A 20,839-nucleotide genomic window follows, 5' to 3' on the forward strand; every position below is an offset into this window, starting at 1 on the left:
ACTTTTGAACACTTGTATTTTTCTTGAAACAGAGTTTATACCATAATGTAATTTTTTTTTAAAAAAATTTGCTTAGCATCTAATTTTTCTTTGAGCAAACAAACCAAATAAACACTTATATGATGATCAATTAGTGTTAAGAAACATTTTTTTTTTTCAAAAATTGTTGGAACTTTATATAGACCCCAAACATCACTATGAACAAAAGCGAAGGAAATGTTGCATAGGGAATGATGCATGATGATATTTTTCAATTTGATAAATATGACATTGAAAACAAGATGGATTTTTATTTTTGAATGACTTTGGAAACAAATACTTCAAATATTGAAGTTAGGGTGACATAACCTAAAATGTCATAATATTATTTCATTGCTACTAGATTTCAGAAAAGGATTTAAGACTAGTTATTTGAGTCTTATGAACTTGTTCGCACAAGTTACTTCCATATTCAAAGTAGTAGAATCCATTATTTTCTTTAACATTGTGAATCGTCCTCCCTAAATCTATTTCCTAAAATTCACAATGAGTAGAGAAGAATTTAACATAGGATTTTAAGTCATAAGTAGGCTTGCTAATAAATAATATATTATAAGAAAAATTTGGAACATGAAAGACATAATGAAGGATAAAAGATTTTGAAATAACTATTGATCTTTTTCCATCAATTACTAAAAGAGAACCATTGACTATCTTGATTTTCCTATTTCTTGCACATAGACTATAAGAGGAAAATAATTTAGAACACCCAATCATAGGATTAGATGCACCAGAATCTATGATCCATGGACAACTAGAAGTAATAAATACATTAAATGCAACAATTTGACAATAGTTACTTTTTTGGGCTAAAGAACAAGAAGAAGACACATTGTTTGAGAATTATGTGGATTGAAAAAAATTATACAGTTGATCTAATTGTTCCTTATTGAAAGAAGACGTCTCTATAGCTCCTCCCAAGCCACTACACTTCGCGGCTCCTACTCAAAAAGCCTTTAGATCATCGTTTGTTTACTTGAATGATCTCCACTTCTAGTTCTATGGTTTTTCATGTAACTCCCAACGCATTTCTCTAGTATGTCGAGGCTTATGGTAGTGATCACACTAAATCTTGTATTTTTTTCTATTGTGTTGTGGTTGTCTAGGTTGAGTAGACTAATTGTTTCTTATTACAAGGAGAGAAACTTTAATTGTAGGTGGACTATTTTCTCCCATCATCACCTTTCTTTGACCATATGCTCTCCTTACTCCAAAAAACACTACATGAAGAAATGGTAGTGGTTTTCTGCCAACAATTCTACATTTAACATTATCTAGGTTTTTGTTTAGTCCTACCAAGAACACATACACTCTATCATTCTCAATTATTTTCATATACCTTACACTATCCTTTGCATAGTCCCATTTTTCATCATATCATAGGTCTAGCTCTTACCATAATGCTTTCATCTCGTCATTATACTCTATTACCTCTTGATCTATTTGTTTTGAAGGCCACAACTTTGTTTTTAGTTCAAAAATTTGCGATGAGTTTTCCAAGTCTGGATATGTCTTTTAAACGACTTCCTAGACTTTTTTTCGTAGTAGAGAGAAATATATACGTTTTCCCAATCACTAACTTTATGAAATTGACGAGCTATGCAATTGCTAACGAGTTCCCGAACCTCTAAGTCTTCAATGTTGGATCATTGTTTCTAGTTTTGTTGTCTCTCTTATTAAGTGGCCTAGTTTTCCCTTGTCATTGATCATAAGCTTGATTGATTGCTCCCGTTTTAGGTCATTTTTTACCGTTTAGTTTGTGAATGATCAATTGAAAAGATGGGTTTTCAAGTCCATTAAGGGTTACAGTAGAAATTGGAGGTGTACCTATACTACTAGCACTTGAGGATGTTGTAATCCTTTGCCTAATCATGGTTGTTCTCATCATCACTATTTCCCAAATAAAGACCTATGATCTATTACCACGAACACAAGGTAGAAGGAAGAATAGTTTCTAATTAGTTTTTTCATTTGAAAAATTATAGATAAATAAATAAATAAGCTAAGTTAGCTTAACCGTGTAATTAACTACCAAGAATCTAGTAACTAACGAACACAACTCTAGGATCTAATTATCAAAATGCCTAAATATCTTAAACTGGTTAGTAATAAGTTTAGATTTATTGGAAATAAATAATAGAAAAACATAGCAACAAACTCCTAATAATTTCGACATAATAATTATTCTCTTACATTAGAATATTGTGCAATAATGAAAGTACCATATTTAAATAAGCACATTTATTTGGAAAGTAATTTCATGAAAATTCATCTTTTGTAAGGATAACTAAATATTTCCATTTTTATTAACATGTATCCAAATTCTCATCCAAATATATCAACATATATAGGGAAATAAAATATCTATAGAAACAAAATAAAATGAGTCCTGACTAAGGGATCTTGTAAGAAATATTTTTGGCAAATTCCTTTTGGAATCAAACATCCAAACACTTTCCAATTATGTGCATCTAAGCTTGTTGTCAATACCTAGATCTAAAATATGCTCAAAAGCAAAGCCCAAATCACCAAAATTGTGGTGTAAAAGCCAAAAATTATTGGCTTATCGATTGCAAAACACTTAAGTGCTCGAAAGAGCCACTCTAGTATTGGGAGCAATTAAGCATTCGAAGGAAACACTCAAGTGGTTATCGTAGCCCGTATTCTACCATTAATTTTCTAAATCTTTAAATGATGATCCATGCTTTGACTAGGATCCCAAAATGGGATTTGATCTCAATCATATCCATAATTGTGTATATGTATAACATTAAGAATTTATTTTCTTAATCGACTTGAGATATCACATACTAAAGGTTAATTATCTTCAATGAACTCTTTTATGTATATACATCTTTAAAAAAAAAAAAACCAATTAGAAAATATAAGTAGACTACAATGCTTTAAAAACTTTCATTGAAAATAATATCACCCAATGAGAATGATTATGGTAGAAACGTTATTAATATATAATATTTTTTTTGGTAGTACTTTTATAGAAAATGGGATAATGTTTAAATATAAATCATAAAAGTGATATTAATAGAGTTTTTTAAAGTCCGTTTAGTAGTGATTTTAGGATGTGCTTTTAATATTTCTAATACTTAAATTTTTTTATCATTCAAGTGTTAAAAATATTAAAAACGTTTTTAGAATCAATTCCAAACACACTTTTAAAATTATTTTATATAGTAAAAAAACAACTATTTGTTCTTAATTCAAGAATCATTTAAGTGATTTTTTAGATTTTTATAATTTTATCAAATCTTTATTTTTTAATAATAAAAGTAAAGAACGTTTCTAATCCCCTTAAAATCACTTTTAATTGAACTATTATACGATAAAATTGAAAGATAAATACGAGTAAAAATTTTTTAGCTTAAAAAAATCAATCTGAATAAAACATTTTTCACTCAAATGTTGAGTTAGAAATTGAAGATTTTCCTAGAAAGATTTTTTTTTTTTTAAAAAAAAATTAATGGAAAGAAATGATGAAAACTAAAAAGACCTTACTCCTTGGAATCAACCGAGTGATTTTTACATGTTCCACTCTCTCCCCTCAATCCCATTTTCTATATAAGCCCTTTGGGTTGGTTTCCTCCACGCAAGGGGTACTCGGCCACTACCTACAAAGGCTACCAAACACTGTCCAATCTCCCTGAGAGCCCTTCTCCATCGTATGGGTATGACTTCTCTTTCATGCCTGTGCCTCTTCATTTCTTTATGATTTTTTTTTTCTCAACACCATTTCAATCACTGATTTTGCCTACCTGTATTACCATTAATGTGCCGACAAAAGAGAAAAATGCAAGTCCTTGTTTGAAGAACTCCGGTCTGTCAATCTGCCTTACTCATTTTTTATACCAATTGCTGTTGGAATTTTGTTTATTGTTTTCTCTCTTCAATTCAATCCCTTTTGTTCTGAATCGGTGTCAGAGAGAAATCCCTTTGTGGGTCTTCAAGAATCTCGTTGTATTGTGGTAATCCAATGAATAAAGCCCCTTTTCTCTCTCTAAACCCTTTGTTTTTGATAATTTTTCTCCCTTGGGTCGCCCATCACGTGAATCTGAATTGTTCTGATGGTTTGGTGGAATAATCTGGTGTTGATTGTTAAATTGATGGAAGATTTTGGGGTTGATTTTAGGGAAAGTTGCTGCTACTTCTTCCCCTTGAATGCTTGATTTTACTGGTGAAATCGATGAGCTTGAAGAGCTGAATTTGGACTGTTTGTGATGTCCTCTTCATATTTTGTTGTTTTCTAGTGCTTTCTTGCTCTGTTACGGTGTTGGGGATTTTGGAATCGAGTGGTTGCAGGTGTGGCAACAGAATCATGCCTTTCTCAAGAGTTTTTGGAACCGATTTCATGTTGTTGTTGGTCTTAATTGATAGATGGTTATAAGATTCTTTATGTTGATTGTTTCTGATCTGGGTTTGGAGCTATTTTTCTAAATAAATTGTATCTAGGTACCCAAATTGCTTTGTCTACCCCCTTTTGGGTGAATATTTTTGTGTTCAAGGCACAGAAGACCTCTGAGGCCCTGTTTATTTGTGATTGCACTCTAATCTGTTCCATGGAGTGACTGATTTGATAAAACTTGGTTATGTTATGATTGTACAGTAATGTGTTCCATGAACTGAAAAAGTTCAGTAACTCATGTACATTTTTCGTAGCAAGATATGGTTGATTTGATAAACCTTCCATATGGGTTTCTCAGTGCTATATCTTTATTTTTCATGTTATTCTCAATAGACTTGAATTGCTAAAACTTCACTGTTTCACAAAAAGAACTGTTTCACTCTTAATTTACTTGACTTTGCATGTGTAATGTATATAATCAGATCAAAGGCTTTTTTCCAAGGACATATTTCTGAATATATGTGTATGGGTTAGTGATTGGGATTTTTGAATTGAACAGAAGACTTCCAATCTCTGTCAGTATTGCTGTTTGTTTAATTTAGGGGTTTAGTCAGCTCATTTATGACACAGGGTTCTAGTGATATCATTTTGGTCTTATCCATGCATAAGATGTGTTATTTCTCATTGTTCATGCCGATCAATTGCCTAAACTGGACAACTAGTCAGTGAACTTGTCAATATCCTTAGAAAGACAAGCTTGACCTTTGGTTCTCAGTCGCACAAATTGAATAAAGCAACCTTGAAATTTTCATTTTTTGGTTGATCTGTAATCAAGTTAGATGATATGCAATTTTGATGACTGAAGACTTTGATGTATCTACTCTAAGAAACTAACTATGGTTAAAGATTATGGCAGTACATATTTCTACGGTTATGATCTGATTATTGTATTTTGCGTGGAATAATGGTGACAAGATGGTTTAGTTGTTTGACACTGCTCTTGATTGCAAACTTAGAATACCATATTGCAGCTAAAGACCAAAAAAGCAATCATTCTCTATGACTTAGTTTCTCAAGCACTGCAGGTTTGCCCTATTAGTCTATTACTAGATCACTTCCTCTCTTCTCAGAGTTCAATGCAACATGTAAATCAAGTTGCATAGTCTGTAGATTATCAGAAGTAGAAGAAAGGATACTTACTTTCAAGAGCTTAAAATTCTCTTCATGAGATATGAAATGATAGAGTAACATCCTTATCACTGTTGAGAATAGAGGATGTAATGGATACTTCATATCTTTAACATTACTGAAGAAAAGGTTCGAAGAATTATCTTCATGGAAAGAAACCAAGAAGTTGCAAACAAGGTTGTCATCATTCAGCAAGAACATAAATGAGGGAAGGAATGACAAAGATATACCATTAGTTTACCAGTCTTCTCAGAAATGCAAGGGCAATCTATCTTCAGTGATTTTGTGGGTAGAGAAGGCCCATAAACCCTTGGAAAACAAACTTTCAAGGACAATGATTTTCTTTAGATGGCAATCTAGAAAGCTAAACATAATTCAGGGAGGCTGCATTAAATCTTCATGACCAAATGTTGAAGGAAATGTGCTCTCTCAGGAATCTCAATGGCCTACTAGGGGATGTATTCTCTCAGGAACATCCACAGCCATTTTCCTACTATGGCAATTTTCCTGGAGTTTATGTTACCGAATTCAAAACCCCTCTTTAGATTTAGGCTTACATGCAATCTGTCATTGACTGTGTGGTCTCTTTTCTAATCCCCTGTGCTGACTGAAGGAAATCTCCTTGAATCTTCTCATTCAGTTGACCAGTCTGACTGGAACCTGAAACAAGGAATGGCAAAAAAAAATGCAAACAACTTTCTTTGGGTCAAGCTCAAGCTTAAGTCCTACCCATTCCAAATTAAAGCAAGCAGACTGAAAAACAACCTTTGTAGATCTCTACAAGATATGGGCTTTACATATCTTTGCTGGAAAGATATTATTCGATAATTGTCTTTCTGTTTCATTTTTATTTGTTGACTAAGCAGTTAGGATTTGGACTTAAATGGCCAATTACTGCACAAACCAACTCTATGCTAGATTATTCGCGTAGAGAATTTTGAACTAATTCAATCATTAGAACCATGTCCAACATATAAGTACAGATTTGGAACATTTTCCAATGTAAAACATGACTTTTTCAAATAAAACTCTTCTTTGAAAATGGTGTTGGCATTGCTCTAGTGAAAGAGATTCGCTTTGGAAGACGATCATAAAGGAAAAAGATTGGGGAGGAGGAAGGGGGTTGGAGATCAGCTGAGGTGAGAGACTCTTATGCGGTCGGGTTATGGAAAGCCATAGGTAAGCAGTGGGATTTCCTTGACACAAATGTCTCCTTTGTAGTGGGTAGTGGGAATAGGGTGAAGTTTTGAAAGGATAACTGGTGTAGTGAGGAGCCTTCATCTATGTTATTCTCGTCCTTGTTTGGCTTATTCCACTTGAAAGAAGTGTGGGTAGCTAACTTTTAGGAGCAAAGAGGGGAAGAGGGGAATTGGAACTTCTGTTTTGATAGGAATCTGAATGATTGGAAGTTGGTTATCATGGAACGATTCTTGTGTAAACTCCAAGGTTAGTCAGTGAATAGGGGGGAGGAGGACAAAGTAGTATGGAGGGGCAATAGTAAAGGGAGGTTCTTTGTAAAAATGTTGTATTATCTTTTGGAGTCAAATTGTGCCATCCCCCAATAGAGATTATTTAGAACTTTTGGATTCCTTCGAAGGTGAGCTTTTTCACCTAGAAGGCTTGCTGGGGTAAGGTGTTGATTTTAGATGAGCTCCAAAGAAGAGGGTGGGCGTTGGTCATTAGGTGTGCCTTGTGCAAAGAGGAGTCAAAATATATTGATCACATTCTCCTTTATTGTGATAAGGTTAGGATATTATGGCATTTGGTGGGCTATTTTCGGTATTCAATGGGTTATCTTTGCATCAATTAGGGAGACTCTTCTAGGATGGCATGACCCTTTTGTAGGTAGAAGGCACATGAAGGCTTGGAGAGCTGGTTTTTTTATGTATTTTCTGGACTATTTGGAAGGAAAGAAATAAAAAATGTTTTGAAAGTGAGGAAATATTAGACCAAAGACTCAAAAGCAATTTCTTTAACAATCTATTTTTGTGGGTTAAGGTGTATATAGGTGGAGGCTCTATGCTTTTGTTTGATTTTATAGATTGGTTGGGTTTTTGGTGATGGAGTAATTTTTTTTGTTTCCCCTCTTTTCTGTTTAGCCTTTTGGTGGTCATTGGATATGATTTGTGTACTCTTGTGCACTAGTTGCACTTTTTAATACATTCTCTTATTTATCAAAAAAAAAAAAAAAAAAAAAACTACTATAGCTGCCTCTTGGTTATGCTATTTTTAATTGTAGGTTATGTAAGCATGGTAAGATGTCTTTGGGTTTCCTTTGTTATTACTTATAATTAATACCTTCTCCTTGTTGGCTTCTTAATATTTATAATCTTATTGTTTCTTATGCTATGTAGGAAGTTATTACTAGATTGATTGGAGGCATTTGAACAAAAATAATCCCCTCACTGTCTTTGACTTTGTGTGATTATATATGGGCTGAGGTGCACATTTCATGGGAGGTGTAGATGATGATGAACCACCCTCAAAACGCATGAAATTATCTTCTGGAGAGTTGAGAGGCCTTTCCAACGGTTCGTCTCTTACAGAGCCCGTGGACGGCTCTTTGAGAGACTCTATGGCTTGTTCCCTACCATCTGAAGAGAACGAAGAGATGGTTGGTTCTAGAGGAATTATTAAAAGAGTGGAATTTGTCAGAATCATAGCCAAGGCATTATATTCTCTTGGTTACACAAAGAGTGGTGCTCATCTGGAGGAAGAGTCAGGAATTCCCTTACACTCTTCTGTGGTCAGTCTGTTTATGAATCAAATTCTTGATGGCAATTGGGATGAAAGCATGCTCACATTGCATAAAATTGGTCTACCAGATGAAAACATTGTTAAATCAGCATCTTTTTTGATATTGGAGCAGAAGTTTTTTGAACTTTTGGATGGAGAAAGGGTCATGGAGGCTTTGAAGACATTGCGAACAGAGATTGTTCCTCTTTGCATTAATAGTAGTAAAGTCTGTGAGCTTTCTTCCTGCATTGTGTCTCCTTCACAGTCTGCACTAGTTGGATGTCATAGTCAAGGTGCTGTAAGGGCAAAGTCTCGATCAAAGCTACTGGAGGAATTGCAGAAATTGCTTCCCCCAACAGTTATGATACCTGAAAGAAGATTGGAACATTTAGTTGAACAGGCGCTTGACTTGCAACGAGATGCTTGCATGTTTCACAACTCTCTGGAAGGGGAAATGTCACTATACACTGATCATCAATGTGGAAAAGACAAGATTCCTTCTCGAACTTTACAGGTTAGAAAATGTACTCCTGATCTGAGCTTTTAAAACCTGATATGCATGCAAACAATACTAATTTTGATTATTTAGTCTAATAATACTGTGATAATTTGGAACTTTTTCTTCAATTATAGTGAGTTACACAGTACTAGCAAAACAAAAATAATGGAATAAAATAGTTTAGTGTTATATCTGTCAGTTTCTTAGCCTTCAGGGATCTTTGCTTATGTTTGGATAGCTTCTACTCAGTATAATATAATTGCAATGTGTTGGTTCAGCGTTAAAATGTTTGAATTGTGGGATTTTTCTATTTCTAGGTCCATCGTTCAGTTGTTTCATAAAGATGATAGTATTATTATTTTGATATGTGTAATAAAGGATGCATGTTAAGGTGCTAAAAGGGGGGCAAACTTAGTACCAGGAAGAAAAAGATGATCTTTTGTTCATTCAGAAATATGCTGACATTGTCATGTTGAAGATGTAGGATGGAAGGATTTGTAGGGATTTCCACTGGCTTATCAACTCTCATAGGAAGTTAGAGTTGGTGGGATGTTTCTTAGTGGTGGGCAGTCATAGTTGCTAAGGCGATGGTGTGTACTGATTGTGGCAAAGGCAATGGTGGCAACAGTGGTGGTTCATTAATGGTGCCTAGTCCATGGACAGCAGACTTTCTAAGGGATAGTCAATGTAAATCAATAATCATCTGAAGATGACCCATCATCTTGAGAATTGGTAGTGGTAGTGAATGTGGAAAAGGTGGCATGGTGATTGCATGTGCCATATGGACCCTCCAAATTATGTATCTGTATCAGGTAGGATTTGATATGACAAAAGGTTTGAATATGGGATATGTCCTTTGTACCTGTTGGTTGTGTATGTACCTAACAATTGTGACCAATAAAGAGAACAAGAAGAACAAGATTCTAATCCATTCTGAGAAACCTTAAACTCTTAATCTGTTTCTTTGTTGCTCATGTATGCATAAAGCACCGGTGTTGGACGTATATCCCATATTCGAAACGTAAATTGCATTATTTAATAGCATTGATGTTTTCCTAGATATGACAATTAATTAGATCCAACACCTACACATATACCAAGATTGGACATGTGTACCTAAGTCTTTGTAACATGGGTGATGGTGCTAATGCCAATAGTGTTTCTAGGTAATTCCTCACAATTGTGGATTTATGAAATGAAACCTTTTTGTTACTGATTTGCACCAAGTGCTTTTTCAAACCCTTGAGTGATTGCAAAATCCTTGTCTTCTCAAACTTAAAGATACATATTTAAAGTTGGGATTCTAAAATCCTTTTTGACCCTTAAAATCCTGTCCTAAAACTGTTGTCTAAAAAAAAATAAAATAATTGTATGATAGGTAGAGGATCACACACCAAAGAGTCAAAGGATCTAGCTCCCTCTTTTCCAAAGAATTTACGTTTTGGTTAGCCAGTTTAGCACTTAATAAGGACACAACCATTTTTTATTTTTTATTTTTATTTTATAAATAAAGAAAAGTAGTGTGGAAAATCCTCCTCATATGCCCCTCTAGGTACCTCTATTCCTTGTAGAAACCAAGAGATAAACACTACTAAATTCCTCCCTGGTATCAAATGCCAGGTTCCTAAAGGCTTTTAAGAAGGGATAGGGTTTTTGCTAAAATAGTCATCCCAATCCCAATTGATCCAATGAAGAATCCTATGGTGTTTCCCTTTTTTTTTTTTTTTTTTTGTTAACACATCTAGTACCCATTTGGGCTAGGATCTCTAATTATCAAATATCAAAATTTTGTATACTAATCCCCATAGATGAGGGATTATTTTATTGATTGTAACAACTCACCTTCGACTTTCCCAACAAATATCTAACCTATCCATGCGAATAACATTCATAGGAATGCCTTTAACCTTTTTAGTTATCAAAACCAAATGAAATCTGAAAAAGCAAACATTATCCTACATATCCCCTATATGTGTTTATATTGAAAAATTTATGATCTTTATCACCTATTTCATAATAAGAGAAGCATAGTTCCATAAAAACCACGGTTCCTTTTTGTTTCCTACTGAAGTGCTCAAAAGATACTGCATGAGAGTGAATTCTTTTATATACTACCTGGAGAATCTGGGTTGAAGAAAATGACCTTAACCATGAATCCCAATAAGTTTGTTTTTTTAGTAGGCAAATAGGATAAATGTATTAGACGATGCCTAATGAAAAAAAGGGGGCATTAACCTAATACCAAGAGGTGTACAAGGTGCACCAAGGCTACAGAAAAAATAAAAATAAAAAGCATCACCTACGGCTAATCCATGCATATCTGCAAAATCAAGCGAAAAGTAGTTGATTTCTGCTCAAAAACAGCTTGCCTAAGGAAGCGAAGACTTTAAAGAAGTCATTAATTGACAAGAAAGTTCTCTCAGAACCGTAAAAACTCTTCTATTCTTTTCTTTCTCAAATAGTTTAGATCACAGATAAACAAGTTGTCTTCCAAATCAATTCCTTTCTTTGAGCCACACATTTATTGTGCAACTCACTAAGGGTAGCACAAACTTTCATAGGAAGGATTCGAACCACCAGAAAAATAGAAAATAGTGAAGACCAAAGACTCGATGAATCACAGTGGATTATAACATAATCTGTTGATTCTTCTTTATGCTTGCAAAGACAATACCTATTCACCAAAGTCAACCTTTTTCCATAAGATGATCAGTTGTGAGAATTTTACCCCAAGTTGCCTCCCAAGCAAAGAAGCAAACCTTAGACAATACCTTAGAAGCTCAAATCACTTTTGATGGGAATGATGAGGGAACTTCATAATACATTGACTTGTATGATTTGATTTAGAATATGCCTTTCCTTGAATGCCTTCTACAGTAATGGTCTACAAAGTTGACCTGAAAGGATGAACATACGCCAAGCTCAAAGGGCACAAAACCTCTTCCACCATCTCCAACATGTGGTCAAAGCAGAGTCTCTTAAATCTTAGATTCCAATAGGGTGTCATTGTTGCCTTGACCTCCCAATGGTCCACCACTTAGCACCTTTTTGAATTGCTAAAGCAAAAAGAGCTGAAAAGCTCTCCTTTGACTTCATCTCCCTACACTACTCATCTTCTAAAATTTGGTTGTTTGACCATCACCATTAAAGATGCTTTTTCTTACTTGAGAATCTTATGAACCTCTATTCAGTATTTATCTTTTTCTAGAGGTTGCAGTAGAAAACCTTCCTACCTATCTTGGAGCACCAGCTCCCTGCCATCTCACCATTCTTTCCCATAAGGACTCTTCCAATGGCAATTGTGATCGCAAGAAAATCTACATAACCATTTCCTAAGTAATGCCTTGTTCAACACTAATAGTTTTGCTTATCTATAAACTTCTTCTTTTGGTCTTCTTTGAACACACTGTGCTCCACTTGAATAGATGGATCTTTCCATTGGAAAGCTCTCTTCCTTATAAAAATGTTCTTTGAATTTTCTCCCATCTAAGTTGCATTTTCTTTGGGATTGCTAAGAAAGACATGAAATAAATTACGAGGTTAAAGAGGGAGCTTTTAACAAAGTGAGTCTACCACCCTTTGAAGAGACACAACTTCTTCAAAAAGGCTAATGTTTTTTAAAATATCTCCTATACTACATCCCAAAATGTTTCACATACATAAATATTTTGTGGGGAGCTGACCCCCACACTACAACTAAAACTCAAAGCTAACTGCTCAACCTCCTCTAATACCATTATTGGAATAAGCTTGCACTTTTCAATATTTAGTTTTAAGATTGAAACAACTTTGAAACACAAAAACACCCATCCCAAGTATAATAATTGCTCACTACTAGCCTTGCAAAAAGGGTGAGAGTCATTTGTGAAAAGAATAAGAAATATCAATACACTCCTATTCCTTTCCTCTTACTTCGAAGCTATTAATTTTTTTGTTTTTTGATAGACAAAGACATTGAATTGAGAAAACGCCAAAACAGGGGGCGCACCCTACGTAGATAGGTAGTATACAAAAAGAGCCAAAACAAGGCTGCAAAAAGAAAGAACAAACCTAGAGGGATAAAAAGCTAGCCGCTATGCCAATCACCCAAAAAATTTAGAGAAGAGGGAGAGTCTAAATCCAAAAACTGTTGAGACCACTCTAGAAGTGAACGGAAAAAGAGGTTCCTCAAACTTTGGTCTGACAACTCTTCATCTTGGAACATTCTTCGGTTTTTCTCTCCCCAAATACACCAGGAAAGACAAATAGGCTCCAAACTGCTCTCCTCTTCTTCTCTAGCCCCTTAACTTTCCTTTTTAGAAGCAGGTTTCTCACTAAAGCTGGGAACACCCACACTGGCTATTAATGAAACTTCCATTCATGACTTGGTCAATGATACAGCTCATGGCCTCCATAACTAAAATAAATAAGTAGGGTGAGAGAAGATCTTCTTGCCTTAAGCCTTTTGAACTTTGAAAGAAACCATATGGACTCCCACTCACTTATAATGAAAAGCGAACTGTAGAAACTTAATCAATCCACTTTTGGTGGAAACACTTATTGTTCATCATAAAAAAAAGAAAGCTCCAATTCACATGAGCACAAGTCTTTTCTATGTCCTATTTTTAGGTTAATTTTTTATTTTGGAGTTGCTGGCTTCATTAGCAATCAACATTGCTTCCAAAATTTGCCTATCCACAATGAAGGCACTTTAAATATTAGATGTAACCTTACCAATGACCTTTATATGCCAATTTACCCATACTTTTGCTAGAAGCTTGTACACCCTACACCTAAACTAATAGGTCAAAAGTCCTTAATATCTTGTACCCCTATCTATTTAGGGACAAAGACTAAGAAAGTGGTATTAAGACTTCTTTGGAATAAATAAGAGCCATCTAATTTATGGAGAAAACTCATCTTCTTAGTGTAGCTTGGCAACTTAAGGAACCTAACATGTTGGGTAGTGAAAATTTCAACCAAAGTATTGTGTGTTAGAGCATGATTTACATTGTGCACTCATGTCCTAACAGGATATCAGAGATTTCAGTGTTAACATTTCCTTGTGTAGAAAACCCTGTGATGGCTGAGTAGAAAATGCTTTTGCACTTGCAGCCATCCTTGCCAGCGATGGTTCTGCAAAGGGGAAGTTGCTGGTTTGGGATTGAATCAAAATCTTTTGAGATTTTGTTGGAGCAAGTCAAAGGGGAAGTCGGCTGGCAAGATAGTGGAGAGAGGGGTTGTGGGTTTTCCACTTTGATTAGATTTTGTGACTAGCCCGATTGCTGGAAGGGGTAGAAGCTTGTTGTGAAGGGCAGTCTGGAAAATCTTTCAGTATGGGGTGGAATGAAGGTTGAAGGGGCTACAAGTTGGATCTTTGTAGCAATAAGGCAGGGGGCTCGAGAATGGCTGGGTAGAATTGTTTTTCCTGGGGTGTTAGGTGTTGGATTTGGATGGTTATCCTTGTTGTTCTCTTTGTTTTCTGTGGTGTCACAGTATGTATACTACATGTGTAATTTGTTGAGCCCTTTGGGCTTTTAATATATTCTCTCTCTTTACCTATAAAAAAAAATATGTTGGGTACTGAAAGAACAATTGTTTAGAAATTCACCAAAGTTATAGCATAAGAAGCAATTTAACTATGTTGGAGGAACACCTTTTATAATTAGTCATTAGTCATTAGTATTATTGTGAGGCCTCCTAATTTACAATTAGTCATTAGTATTAGCCTTTTTTTTGTGGGATTTCTAGTCTAATTTTTCTAGGTAGAAGATGGGCTCGGCCTTATTAGAGAGAGGGCTCAGGGGTAATGGAACACCTTTCGTTTAAAGTCTGACACATCTCATTAGGGGCCATGTTAGGAAAGAAAATGTTTTTTTGGACCACAAGAAAGAACTAAACTTTAGTTATTTTCTTTGGTCTTTGAGGCTTCTTAGGAGGAAATTTCTAACAAATAAGTGCAATGGCCTTCCAAAGGCACCAATGTGACCATTTGATTATATTATTGGCGTCCCACCCATTAGGATGTGTCCCCTAGATACTTAAAATAACCTGATGCCTAAGGGCGAAACCTTCTTTAGGGAACCTTCATAACCACTTCTTTAATAAAGCAGGGTTCCTCAGACAAATTTTCCCAAACCTTAAACCATCAAACCCCTTACACTTACACATTAGATCCCAACTAATAAGATGATCTCTTTTACTCTCGCCAAAACCAGACCATAAAAATCTCTTTGCAATTGTCCAATCCTTGATGCTATTAATGCTGAAATCTTGAAAAGGGATGAGAAGTAGCTTGGGATGCGAGACCAAAAAGATTGAATTAGAGTAATTCTACCCCTTGAGGACAAAAAAGTTTTTTTTCCACCCATCCAATCTCCTTGAGACTATCAATCACTAGATCCTAAAATGAGCTTGATTTTGGATTCCCCTCTAAAAGAAGACCCAAATATGTTAAAGGCCAATTAGAGTCTGAACATTCAAGCATCAAAGCCATCCTAGAGATTTGATCTTGACTTGTGTTGAGTGCTCTTATTTAGATTGGTCCTAAGCCCTGACAAACACCCAAAAACCAACAATATTAGCTTAAGAGTTTGCAAATATTCCAAAGAAGCTTTAGAGAAAAAGAAAGTGTCATAAGCAAATTATAAATGAGACGCTCTAGTCTTATTTTTGCCCATTATGAACCCCTTAAATAAACCTCTCTCCTCAACTCTCAACAACCTACTTAAAATATCAATAATAATGGTAAAAAGAAAAGAGAAAAGAGTGATTTCCTTATCTTAAGCCTTTAGATGCCTTAACCCAACCATTGATAGTTCCATTCACTATTACTGCAAAACTTGTTGATGACAAACATCCCCTCATCCACCGACTCATTGGCAATCAAGACAACATCCAAATTTGCCTCCCTTCAACAAAAGCTCTCTGGGACATGAAGGTGGTATTGTGAAGGACTTTACCTAACCACCCTGATACGACCTTAGCTATGGTCTTGTGCAAGTTAGTGACTAGGTTGATATGTTTAAAGTCTGAGATTCTACTAGTTTGACTATTTTTTGGCATTAGAGCAATGAGGGTAGCATTGGTACTTTGGTTAATTATCCCATTAGTTCTTGCATTTATTTTCCGTCATACTATTCAAATCAAAGTTAGAAATGCAATTTGATAGAGTTTGCTGCTACCTATGCTCCCTTAACCTCTAAAGGAAATGGTTATCATGTCATTGATGCTCCTAGGAGAAACCCAATCTAGCCTGACTAGTTTGAATTATCTTTCCCACAATGCCAAAGTCCTCGGGTAATGTAAAAAAGAGACGATCAATCGATTCACCACTCCTCATACATGTAATGTAATAGTTAAGACTAAGAGCTTGTAGCAAGTAGTTGGTATTGGTCTTTTTGCTTGCCACTAACCATGTAAAAAGCTTTGATCTTAGATAAGGTTTTAGATTGCCATATGAACTTCACTAGAGAGCAAAGAGATGGGGCTAGTTGATTGGATAGGGTTGAAAGGAAGGATTTTACCAAGAATATGCTTGAAGTAGATAAAGACCAAGTTCTAGTATTGGGGATAAACAATATCAAGTGCACATGAGAGATAAAGTACATGAGTCTTTTTGTTCGACGCCTTAGTTCATTAGGTATCTTCCCATGCTCTAAGTAGTCAATCAATAATTGTCGCCAATCTTCGATGTCAATAGTTAGCATTGATGTAGTGTTGACCTCTTCTTGTTGTAATATTGGTGATGGTGGTAGTACCCACCTATGGTAGACAGGGACGTGTATAGTTTCATCCTTAAACAGTGTCAAACTTGTGACTAAATTAGCTAGAGCATCTACCATTTGGTTCTCTTTTTTGTAGGACATGAACTAAAGAGATTTGCTTGAACTTTTCCATAAGTCCTCAATCTTTGTGTTTGTGAGCTTGTGATGGAAATTAAGGTTCTAAGAAAAAGGATAAGAGGTGCAAAGAAGAGAATAAATCAAGGCATTTCTAACTATAACCGTATAACAACTCTAAAGAGATTTGGAAATTGAAAGTAAAAGAGTTTGATTCTCCCACCATAAGTCTTCACCAAAAGAGAATCCTTGCCCTCTTTCCCACCGCAAAACTAGTACGTGTTGAGAAATCTTTGAGCACCTGTGCGATTGCCTTCTAGGGGTATCGATGTTGGGATGAGTCCCATATACTTAATATTACCTTATGCCAAATAGCATCACACTTCCTAGGATACCTGTACAACCATTTTCCTAAGATAGCTCTATTTCTCAAAGAAATCTTCTCTAATCCTAAGCCCCCTTCCAACTTGGGTTTGTGCACTTGTTCCCAACTAATGAGATGGTCCATCTTTCCTTTCCCAACCCTTGGCCAAATAAAATCTCTTTGCATTGTCTTTATGTTTGATGCTATTACCAATGGAATCCTATATACAAAGAGGAAATAATTAAGGATGTGAGATAGACAAGATTGAATTAGGGTTATCTGACCTCCTAATGACAAACAAACTTTTCTCCATCCATCTAGTCTCCGTGAAATTCTATCTATTACTGGATGCCAAAAAACATTAGCCTTTGGGTTCCTTCTTAAGGGGAGACCTAAATAGGTTAAGGGCCACTCAGAAACAATACATTCAAGCATTGAAGCCAAACTAGCAATCCCATCCTGATTCACATTGATGTTAATGAAAGTGCTCTTGTTTAGCTTGAGGGTTTTCAAATCCCTCATACTAGCTCTTGAGACAAAGATAATATCATTTACAAACTGCAAGTGGGTCAACCTAGGTCTCCTTCTCCCTACTTGGAGGCCTGCTAATGGGTCGCTGTCCTTCGCCCTCAATGTCGTCCTACTTAAGATGTCAACTTTAAGGCATCTCCTTATGGTGGTATACTTTTGAGTTAATAAAAATAATTAAATTTGAATGATAGTCAAATATGAAATATACAAGTGTATCTTCTACAATGGGAATTAACTTTATCCAATTATTTAGCAATGTGGGTTATTTTGAGATTAAAAATCTAGATAGTATTTTTTTTTCTTTTGTTCTTGATAGGCAAATAGCAAATATAAATTAAAAATGTCTAAGCAAAAGGTGCAACCTCATGCACATGATGTATACATTTGATGGCAACTAGAAGCATGCTTAAAAGAGAAACACAAAAAACAACCTCCTTCTCGTTATTTTAAGTTAAACCCAATCAACAAAGTCAATCATTGACTAGGGATGGTCACCTATGTACACTCTAATTTATTCCAAAAAATAATTATGAAAATGGATTTAATCTTCTCATTTGACTATTCCAAATCTTCAAAAGACCTCCTGTTTCTTTCCTTCCCCAACATCCAAAACAAACATCGAGGGACAACCCTCTAAGCTTTTTTCCGCTTCTTTCCCATGAAAAATCCATGCCAACTCAATAAATTTCCTCTTATAATGGAGTGCATCACCAAGCTACTCAAAAAAGAGAGAAAACAAGTGGCCATGAGATGCTAGCTTTAGGATAATGGAGAAGCAAAGGATCAATTGACTCTTTCTCATTGTTGCACATGCAACATCAATTATGTATTATCTATTCCCTCCTTTTAAGCTAATTTTTTCACATCTAGATAGTATCTTCAGAAAAACTTCTACCATGGGTATCAACTCAATTTTTTATTTAGCCCTAGAAGAAGGAAACATCACTAGAATTTCATGTTGAAATTGTCCAAGGATGTTGATATTATCTAGTACAACCAAAGCTAATGCAATTTGCATCTCTTGAATGGCTAAAATGTGGGCAAATGCCTTCCATCATGTATATATGGTTGTAACTGTGTTAGATCTCACCTTTCCATTAGCTAGTGGAATGAGATGTATTGTTTCTTAAGCGTCCACCAGTGTTTTCAAAGGTGTTGGTGAGGCTCGCTTCAGGGCGCGCCTTGAGGCAAAGTGTTCCCAGAACGTGTTGAAGCGTTCTCAAAAGTGCTAGACTCATAAAAGGTGCACGCCTCTAGAGTTGAAGCTTATCTAAGGCACGCTTCTTGTGCGCCTTCAACGCATCAACGGTTGAGGCGTAGGCCTCAGACATGTGGGTTGTTGTTAACCAAAAAGCCTATGGAAAGTGCAATCAAAGGAGAAAACACAAAAAAAAAAATTCTAATTCTTAATTCACTATTGGTGAACTATGGCAACGACTCACTCTGACATAGATAACTTGGACATCTCCCCATTGCTCCAATGAGATCTCCCGACATGGTCCTCAACTCTTCTTCTCCCTCTTCATTCTTAGTTCTTCCTTCTTCTCCTTCTTCGTTCTCTGTTCTTTTCTTCTCTCTAGTTCTAATATATTCTTTTCTCCCAAATTGGTTTTATATTTTATTTTTCATTTTATATTGCTCATTTTTTTTTCACACCTATTAGTTTTTTCCTTATATTTATGTTTTGTTTTGGTTTTTCAAAAAGCATCCCGATCTCTTTGTTTAATGAAGCTGGCCTTCCCCCCCTGTTTTCTATGTAAAAAATTAGCAAACTACTAATTTCTTTTTCCATAATTGATTTTACAATAAATAGTAAAAATTTTTAGATAATTGATTTTTGTAATTTTCTTTAGTTATTTTTTTTTTCAAACAACAAAAAAATTAGACAATCAATTTAATAATTAAATTATTTAGAATCTGAATTTGTAGACTTTGAACTTCATTATGTAATTGAAATTTTATTCTTTATAGTCTAAAAAAGGTTATGAAATTAATTTCTTCATGGACATTGTCCAAAATGGAGAAGAGAAAGAGAGAGAGAGAGAGCGAGAGCGATGGAGGAGAGCGAGAGAGTCTGCGTGTGAGCGAGGGTGCAGAGAGCGAGTTTTGATCGGGGTCTCGGAAAAGCTTGAAGGGGAGTAGCTTCGGAGTGGAGTCGAAGACTTTTGAGGTCGAAGTTGAGGAGAAGAAAGGTAAACTGCAAGCCACTATTGTGGGGAGGAAAAGAGGGATTTCTTTGTGGGTCAAGCTGGGACCAGAGAGCCTAGGGCTCTTTCTGGAATGCCTGCTTCTTTGCATAAAAGAGACGAGAGCTGGAAAATGGGAGGTCTTATTCGCTGGTGCGTGATGAGAACAAAGGGGGGGTGTTTTCTCCGATTGGGCGTTGTGGATTTGGAGAAGAAAAGCTTCAACATCTTCATTTCCAAAGGCAGAGGGGTAAAGGGTGGCTGGTCTTCAATGGCGGAGACGTTATGGAGCTTGGGGGTAGCCACGGGAAGGAGGGAAAGCCAGCAGGATGAGGCGATGCTGCTGAAACCCATTTTGGGGAAAACTTTCACGGAGGTGGTCCAGTTGCCGAGGAGCAAAGGCAAAGTAGTAGTTAGGGTGGAGGTTAGAGAAGAGGATCTGAGCATAAATTTGAACAAGCTGGTCCATTGCCTTGTTGGTTTTTGGAACCCCAGCTCAGCGAGAGGTGATGATTTGAAAAGTTGGGGGACCCAAATGGCAAAAATTTGGGGGTTGAAGGGCAAGCTAGGGCTGGCAAAATTGGAAAGGGGTAAGTTTTTGCTAGAGTTTGAGTTGTTGGCAGAAGCTAAGAAAGCTCTCAACTATGGAAAAATCTTGGTTGGGGGGCTTCTCTTGCGCCTAGAGAAGTGGAGCCCTGAGACGGGGTGCTTGGTGGAAGGAGAGAAAAGAAACGAGGCCTGGGTGAGGATTGTGGGTTTACCCGTCTCGTTATGGGATCGGGACATCCTGAGAAGGGTAGGGGAGGAATGCGGGGGTTTCTTGGCAGTCGATAACCAAACGGAGAAGCTGGAGGAACTGCAGTGGGCCTCGATTCTGGTGAAGTTAAATGGCGAAGAGCTTCCTAACGTGGTGGAAATCTGGGTTGAAGAGGTTTGCTACGTGTTAACCCTGTGGTGGGAGGTTAGGCCGTTAATGAGGATTTTTCCGACTGGTAAGTGCGGGAAGAAAGTCGGAGCAGAAGAAGAGGTTGGGGGTGAGGTCTTTGCACGCGCGAGGAAGCGCGTGATGGAGGAGGACGACAACTCTTGGTTCGAGGCCCTAGTTCAGTCTGCCGATGG

The 20,839-nt window shown here is 36.1% G+C and overlaps 1 protein-coding gene across 5 annotated transcripts in view; it reads left to right on the forward strand.

Annotated features, from left to right (window-relative positions):
* The first annotated feature begins 3,572 nt into the window (after nucleotides 1-3,572).
* Nucleotides 3,573-20,839, forward strand: part of LOC100264261 (WD repeat-containing protein 26 homolog) — a 38,661-nt gene continuing 21,394 nt past the window's right edge. The window contains exons 1-3 of one of the 5 annotated variants that reach the window (XM_059741387.1): nucleotides 3,628-3,722; nucleotides 4,184-4,353; nucleotides 7,939-8,834. In XM_059741387.1, the coding sequence (XP_059597370.1) occupies nucleotides 8,037-8,834 (798 nt within the window). In that variant the 5' untranslated portion in view covers nucleotides 3,628-3,722; nucleotides 4,184-4,353; nucleotides 7,939-8,036. Of the gene's footprint in view, nucleotides 4,020-4,183; nucleotides 4,354-7,938; nucleotides 8,835-20,839 lie in introns of all 5 variants that reach the window. The other 4 variants (XM_059741389.1, XM_059741385.1, XM_059741388.1 and 1 more) reach the window with 4 other exon arrangements.

Source organism: Vitis vinifera, chromosome 12, assembly GCF_030704535.1.
Source record: "Vitis vinifera cultivar Pinot Noir 40024 chromosome 12, ASM3070453v1".
Classification (NCBI taxonomy): domain Eukaryota; kingdom Viridiplantae; phylum Streptophyta; class Magnoliopsida; order Vitales; family Vitaceae; genus Vitis; species Vitis vinifera.